The 8,022-nt window shown below is 40.5% G+C and overlaps 1 protein-coding gene across 1 annotated transcript; it reads left to right on the plus strand.

The window, feature by feature from the left end:
- The first annotated feature begins 757 nt into the window (after positions 1–757).
- WDR12 (WD repeat domain 12) lies at positions 758–6,971 on the plus strand. Its single transcript, XM_008945569.1, has 11 exons — positions 758–850; positions 1,009–1,115; positions 1,658–1,773; positions 2,215–2,369; positions 2,740–2,785; positions 3,639–3,724; positions 3,915–4,055; positions 4,166–4,271; positions 4,934–5,066; positions 5,846–5,918; positions 6,670–6,971. Exons 1-11 carry the CDS (start codon positions 827–829, stop codon positions 6,745–6,747), a joined length of 1,065 nt encoding a protein of 354 aa, XP_008943817.1. The 5' UTR covers positions 758–826; the 3' UTR covers positions 6,748–6,971.
- Positions 6,972–8,022: the final 1,051 nt, after the last annotated feature.

An 8,022-nucleotide genomic window follows, 5' to 3' on the forward strand; every position in this document is an offset into this window, starting at 1 on the left:
TGCCCAGCGCTGCAGCCCAGGCTGCTCCACCAGATGGGAATGGAGGTGTTCCCCAAAACCTGGCCAAAGGTTTGGAGATCAACCTCTCTGTCGGTGCTAGTTGAAATAGGCTTGACTGACCTGACAGATTTTTAGGGGAAAGACACCTGGGGAACATTGTCAAAAAATCCCATTTGCCATGAGAAACTAGACTAAATGTATCTTAACCTGCTGAGATTTCTGCTGGTTGCTTTTAACCCCTGCAATTGCAAACAACCTTAAACAGAAAACCAGTGCACAGGGCAATGCTCTTTTTGAAACGTGGGGCCTTCGTCAGCTCTGCCACTGAAGAGGGAGAAATAATTAGGATTTTCCTGTTGCTGCCTCAAACACATGGCTTTAGCTACTGATGTTACAGAAGTGGGCTAGCAGTAGCAAGCTCCATACAGAAGAGAGATGAAGATTCACTGGGGTTTGATTAGATACAGCTACAGAGAAGAGGATTTAGAGAATGATGCATTAACAACAAGAACCAAACTTGAGTCTTTCAGCCCCAAGAGCAAATCTTCCTTCCTCTCAATTCATGTAATCCCATGGAATTCATGAGCTGCCCACTTACAACTGGGAGAGGAAACCAACTGGTTTTTTGGAGGGGGAGGGAGGAAGGTTGTCTTTAATTCTTGCTGGCTCAGTTCTCCTGAACAAGCCACAGAATGATGCTGTTCTATCAAATAAATGGTGCCACCTAACCATGGATTTGTCCTAATGTGTTTCAGCTGATCACAAATATGTGGAGTTTGACTTCCTTATCAATGGCCAGTTCTTGCGTCTGCCGCTGGTCACGCACATGGAAATGGAAAACATCTCCACAGTAAGACTCAGTTTCTCCCCATCTTTAATTCCCTTTATGTGGCAAAGGACTTGGATACCAAGATCTCTGCCCAATAAACTTGTAATTTGCACCACACTTAAATGTTAACTGATTAAAACCACACTAAAAAAAGTATTTTTTTCCCCCCGTGAGCTCAGGAAGAAGTGGTGGAAATAGAATATGTGGAGAAATATATGGCCCCTCAGCCAGAGGAATGCATCTTCCACGATGACTGGATCAGTTCTGTTCAAGCCACTGAAGAATGGTACCACACTAAGCCAGTTCTGCATTTTGTCTTGCTTAGGCCTGTTGTGTGCAGAGGACTCCATGGTGTCAAGTGGAGCGGAGTTCTGTCTCTTTAATAACCTGATGAGTTTCTCCCACCCCCCTTCTTTGCTCTGTTTTGGTTTTTGTTTAACCTGTCCAATCAGTCAGCTGCTTGCTTTTGTAAGCAGTTCTGTTTTAACACCTGTATTTTATGCTGACAGCAACTTCAGCACAAGCAGAAAACAGTGACTGGAGTCACTGAGCATGAGATGCAGTTAATACAAATGAATAATAGAAATTGTCCTTTTCTACTCTATTTTCCCATTCATTTTCCAATATATTAAATAATGGTTCAAAAATGCTTTGAGATCCTCTAGTAACATACCATGAGCAACAGATTATTTTTTATTCTAAAGGCCATAAGTGATCTTAAGTCTCACCTACCATCGTATTATTCCATGTTTCTGGCTGAGGCTTTTTTTTCAAAAAGTCATTATTGGTTTTAAAGACAGTTAATGTTTCCAATTCTGTACCCTGTAGGATATTAACTGGCTGCTATGATCACACTGCTCGAGTTTGGTCTTTGGAAGGGAAATCCATCATGACAATAGCTGGGCACACAGAAGTAGTGAAGGATGTGGCGTGGGTGAAGCAAGGTCAGTATCTATATATACTAGGGGAGCAGTAATAGTTTGATTCATTGAGGGAGAAATGTCAGATAATAATTCATGTTTGAGGAATGCTAAGTGCTACAATTATTTCTTAAGAGGTGTTAGAAATGAAGTCATACTGCAAGTAAAACACAGTAATGAGTACACTGTGATCTAACAATAATTTAACTGTAATTAACTGATTTAAGAATCATTTACCAGTAATGAGTCAAGTTAGTCCAACATGTATGTTGTGTATCCACCTTGCAGTCTTTGTTAGAAACTTGTACATATCTCAGTTTACACCATGTTACCCTGCAAGTACAATTGAAATAAATATACATACCACTATTTGCTGTCTGCTATTTCTTCTTTGGGGAGGATAACTATATATTAAGAGTTTGGAAAGTTGAGCTGGGTGCAAGCATGACTTCTTTCCTTCCTCAGACAGTTTGTCGTGCCTGTTACTCAGTGCTTCTATGGACCAAACTGTCCTGCTGTGGGAGTGGAACGTGGAGAAGAACAAAGTGAAGGCCCTTCACTGCTGCAGGGGACACGCAGGGAGCGTGGACTCCATTGCTGTGGATTGCACAAGAACTAAAGTGAGTGACTGGTGGGAAGGAACCTTTGTCTTTTGGGATGTTAGCAGCTTGGATCTCAAAAGTCATTTTGTCCCTGTGTAGGTACTGGTCATCCTTCCAGCTTGTTAGAGAAGTTCAATCAGACAGGTTAAAATAAAACCTTTTGGTGCTGAAGGGTAGAAAGAGCTCTTTTGTAGCTATTTTTCCTGCAAAGAAAGAAAGAAAGGCAAAAAAAATATTTAATCTATGACAAACTTCTTTTTTTGAGGAGCCTAGCACTGTTCTTCATGTGTTATAAACCATTGGTTTATTTTTTAGGCAGGAGGTGTATTTAGTGTGCTTATGAGGTCTGTCTGGATTACCTTTTAACAAAATGTTTCTGGTCATACAGTTCTGCAGTGGATCCTGGGATAAGATGTTAAAGATCTGGTCTGCAGGTAAGAGACCTGTCAGCTGGGATTCTTGGCTCTCTTAAAAAAAAAAATATTGTACTTCATGTGTTAATTTTTCAGGCAGGAAGTGTATTTAGTGTGGCTTATGAGGTCTGTCTGGATTACCTTTTAACAAAATGTTTCTGGTCATACAGTTCTGCAGTGGATCCTGGGATAAGATGTTAAAGATCTGGTCTGCAGGTAAGAGACCTGTCAGCTGGGATTCTTGGCTCTCTTAAAAAAAAAAATATTGTACTTACAGCAACCTGAAAGATGGATATCTGAGTACTTTTTCTTTAAGTGTGTCTGTAATATTAAAAGCAAGCTAGAACTTTTTCTTTTGTAAGCTTTATAAGGCTAATACTTCACTAAGTTACTGTTTTGGTTAGTAACACAATTTCAGGTATGGTTATGAACTGCATGCTGATGATTATTCAGAATACATACTTTATCTCTTTTATTTTAATAGATTTAAATAACATGCAGGCTTGAGTATAGACTTCTTGCAAATTAGAAGTTTGTGGATCCTGTTGTATTATTGACACTGTAATATGGAGGACAGGAAGATGACCAGCTCTTTTCTAGAAATGTAGGCTAATCACATTTAATTTAAATGTTTTTTTTTCACTGTGCCAAGTCATATTCTTTCAGTCTGGGAGTGTATATATAGGTATATACTTTGTATTTGTTTTCCTCTTGCTCCAAGGGCAGATAATACTCATTGATCAGAGGTGTAAAGTTAAACTATTCCTTCATCATAGACAGGTTAGGTACTGTAAATATGAAGTTTTGCTTAATAACTTATATGAAAATGCAGTTCAAAAACCTCTAGGTCAAGTCTGACTCTCTTCTGTCACAGTACCTACAGATGAAGAGGATGAGATGGAAGAAGCAGCTAACAGACCACGGAAAAAGCAGAAAACTGAACAACTGGGACTAACAAGAGTAAGATGAGCTCCAGCTTTGTCCAGGACTTGACTTTAGAAGTGTGGCTACACAAAATAACTTCTCTTTGTCAAAAGTGACTATATGGCAATGTCTGGTGATACGTCTCAGGCTGATCAGACATGCATTTTTATTAGTGAAATGATTTTTTAAAATGCTAATCTGATCTCCTCTCACCTTGAAATCCCAGACGCCTGTGGCAACCCTCTCTGGCCACACAGAAGCTGTCTCCTCTGTGCTGTGGTCAGAGGCTGAAGAAATCTGCAGTGCTTCATGGGACCACACCATTAAACTCTGGGATGCTGAGACCGGAGACCTCAAATCAACTTTGGTGAGATGATTGTACTTTGTGTCTGTAGATTCAGCTCACGTCCAGAGACAGAAAGAAGCTGTGCAAAATAGTGGCTCCTCTCTGAGGGTTCCTGTTTCCTTCTCTGACAGACAGGGAACAAAGTGTTCAACTCTGTCTCCTACTCGCCGCTGTGCCGGCGCCTGGCCTCGGGCAGCACTGACAGACACATCAGGCTGTGGGATCCTCGCAGCAAAGGTCAGCTGGAACCTGCATGCTTTCAAAGCTGCTTCCTTCAAATCCACATTCTGTTGAGAGACATCTCACAAACTCTTTTCTGGTCCCTCTGCTTTAATAAAAGACCCCTTGTCCTTTTTTCTGTAATCTGGAGCAGGACTTTCCATTTCTTACCTAATAATTTAGAAAACTAACTCAGGGTTTTCCTTTTTTTCCTACAATTTAGATAACAAGGTTCAACTATGCAGTTGAACATTCTTTTTTTTTTTTTTGTAAAGTTCACCCCTAAGTTGGTTGGACTATCATTAAAGCAGTGCCATGTCTGACAGGATTGCAGATAACTTCAGACTGAGCCTACCAGATTTATTGCTTAGACATGTTTACTTGTCTAGCTTCTATAAATCTAATCTGGGGTTTAACAGTATTATCTTCTTATATGTAAGTAACAAAAGCATTTCTTGTGTCTGCTTTTGTCAAAAATCTTTGAAAGGACAGTTTAGGGATAAGAAAATACATTCTTGAGTTTTGTTTGAAGTTAGAGTTACTGGTGGGAGAAGCACTTACCTGGAACACACATGTGGCTGCTTTCCTCACTGGATTTTGTATGCATCCTAAAAAGTGCCAGTTTCAGTTGGTGTCTACTGATGGTTTGAGGTTTGTTTTTTTCCACTTTTTCTGTTCAGATGGCTCCTTGGTTCTCCTGTCTCTGACATCTCACACAGGCTGGGTGACATCTGTGAAGTGGTCACCTACCCACGAGCATCAGCTCATCTCTGGTTCTCTGGACAACATTGTGAAGCTCTGGGACACGAGGAGGTAACAGAAATGTTCTCTGCTGTTGAAAGGCACACCTAAGGAAACAGCACAAGCAGTCTGAGACAGTAATTGGAAACTCCTGTGGCATTTGTGAAAATCCTTTAGGTTATCTGAGTCAGGCATATCACAAAAGGGATAAAATTACTTGTAGTCTCCCAGAGGCCCTGTAGCATAACATCTGAGAGCTCTATATGTGACCTACCTGGCATTAACAGCAGCATTGATTGACATGCAGAAGGCAGCAACTATGACATTGCCTGTTGGGGTTAGGCACAGCAGGAGGTCTGCTAACCACTCCTCTCTTTTAAGGAACAAAATACATTCTTTCTAAGGAATGAGCCTAACTGTGAAGCTTCACTTGATACTCTTCTCAGACCTGTCATTCCAAATTTCCAAGCAGGGAAATGTTTTGCACTCAGAAGACATAAATGGCATTTCTGGAAAGCACATGCAGTCAAGCAGAGTCCACACATGGAAGAAGGAAACCCTCTAATAAACTCCTCTTACCAACCAGGTTGATTAAACTTCAGTCTCAAGGCAGTTTGCAAGCAGGTGAAAAACATTGCTGCTTGTCTTTGGGGATGTAGGAGAGGTTAACACTGATGTGATCATCTCTGGAGAAAGCAGAGAAAGTCCCAGCTGGTAGATACCTGTGCTCTCTGGAAGTACTTTAACTCCTAGACCATATCTGTTTGATAGCATTGTGATAGTCTTTCATCTAGGGACCAATTTTGTTTTCTGGGATTGCTCATGTCCTATCAATACCTGTGTTTTACCAGTTGCAAAGCTCCTCTGTATGACTTGGCTGCTCATGAAGACAAGGTTTTGTGTGTGGACTGGACAGAAGCAGGGGTAAGAATCTGAAGAGCAATACTCAATTTATCTGCATGGTGGTTAGGAAGAGGGCTAAAAGCAGTCATGGAATATTTTTTTTCCCTTTATGCTTAAAGACAGAAAAGAACAGGAATTTTTAGCTGTGCTGTGGTCCATACTGGGTTGCTAACTGGGTGTGACTGTCACACACACTGCAGCACTTCCCCACGCTGCTGTGCTAAGGAGCAGGATGGGAGTGTAAGCTCTGTGGCATTAAGTGGGTGTTACACTGATATTCTGAACAAGGGCAGATGCCAGAACAGCACCACACCTTGCTGAGAAAATACACATTCCAAGGTGCCATTTGCTGCCATGGAGAGTAAAGCAGCAGCATGAACTGACAGCTGGGGCATGGTAGTACATGTAGCAGTGGGGAACTATATAATCCTCTGAAACAAGCTGTGCTGCTACTCTCGTGGTACACACAGGTAAAAATGGAAAAAAAAAACCCACACACCAAAAAAAACCCCTAACACACCCCACCAAAATGTTCAAGGTTCTCAGTAAAAGGCAGGGAAAGCTTTAGAAATCTTCCTGCAAAAACCTTGGTTCTAATTTTAGGAGGAGGGTAAGAGAGGAGGTTGGTTCTGCACTTCAATTCTGGGTTTTAGGCATGCATTAACACTTCAGTTCATGACATCTTCAAAGAAAAGAAAATCAGTCCTCAATTTTTGTGTAGGTGTTTTGCTTAGTTCTGATATTAATCACAGTTCCCTTTTCCTCTCATCAGCTGCTACTGAGTGGAGGAGCAGACAACAAACTGTATTGCTACAGATACCCAGCTACAGCCTCTGATGTTGGAGCATGAAGGGCAACAGCCAGAAGACTTTTTTTTTTTTTTAAAGATTTTTTTCACTCTCTGTTAGCATCCCTAGACAGCCAACATCTAAAAAAAGGAAGGGTTTGGCTGCTCAGAGAGCTGTTCCCATTTTTTGTATTGATAACCCATATCCACATTTGTCACAGAAAAATGGCCATTAGTATTTATCAATGTGGTTGGTGTGAAACAAAGCAAAGGGCATTGCCTTCCTTTTTGATGGCTTTGAATTAACATCTTCTACTGGGATGGCCCTTTTAATAAGGAATAAACTGTTCCTGTACTTACAGAAAAAAAAATTACTCACTGGACTAAATTATTTTGTTTACTTGCTTTCCCTTAAAAAAAAATAAAGCTTTTATCTACAGTTCATTGGAGTATTGCTTCACTTCAGATAAAATCAGGCTTCAGGTCTCCTTTCAGCATGGCTGTCAGCAGTTCTTACAATGAGGTCCCTAACCCAGGAACCCAGGCTTCCTTCTAGGAGGAAAACTTTCACTGTTTGCACTGATAACACTTAAGGGACTTGACAAGATATACTGGCAGATTAAATATTCCAGGTTTGCTCCTAGAAAGAATGAACACAAGAAATTGCATTTTTGGGTTGATAGAGGGTAAGTACTATCCAAACACACTTGCTGTCTCTGCTGGTGGTCTTGCTTTTAATTCAGCATTCCAGATGAAAAGCTCTCCCTGCAGTTTGTTAGATGCCATATGTGATGGATGTTAAACCAGCACTGAGTTCAACAGCATGGAAACCAAAGTTGAGTATCCTCACTAATGTTTTACTTTCATTAAATATAAGACCTGTACAGCACAATCAAATCAAATGCTTAAGTTGCAAGGTTAATAATTTTTCTTTGAAGAGTGAAAACTGACCTCCAGGTGCACTATATGGACAAGTTCTAAGTAAGTAGTTTAGGAAACACTAGAATAGTGAAACTATGGCAAAAACAAGGGTAGAGGGGAAAGATCTCTGATCCCTTGGCTCTGCAAGTCATGTACTCCAACCAACAGACCAACCTTTATTTACAAATGGTGCTTACTAGGAATTAGTTGTCTTGCCATCATCTGTTGTCCATGTGCATGTTCTTAGTGTGTGTTTTTTCATCCTTTCTAAAGCAATATGCATCACTCCTACCTTATATCTTAACTTTACTCCTTTAAACCACTGCCTTCTATTTACTCCACAAACTAGAATTTGCACTATGATGTTAATAATTATTTTGTTTTGTAAACCTACCAAAAACTCAAAGCATTTTCTGA

The sequence above is a fragment of the Merops nubicus genome, unplaced genomic scaffold (genome assembly GCF_000691845.1).
Source record: "Merops nubicus isolate BGI_N331 unplaced genomic scaffold, ASM69184v1 scaffold9718, whole genome shotgun sequence".
Classification (NCBI taxonomy): Eukaryota; Metazoa; Chordata; class Aves; order Coraciiformes; family Meropidae; genus Merops; species Merops nubicus.

Bases quoted from the DNA above. Each gene is read 5' to 3' on its own strand.
- WDR12 (XM_008945569.1), top strand. From the start codon at position 827: ATGGAAATGGAAAACATCTCCACA. The intron at 2,786-3,638 runs GTAAGAGACCTG...CTTCTGTCACAG, and splicing joins GTTAAAGATCTGGTCTGCAG to TACCTACAGATGAAGAGGAT. The intron at 4,056-4,165 runs GTGAGATGATTG...CTTCTCTGACAG, and splicing joins GAGACCTCAAATCAACTTTG to ACAGGGAACAAAGTGTTCAA.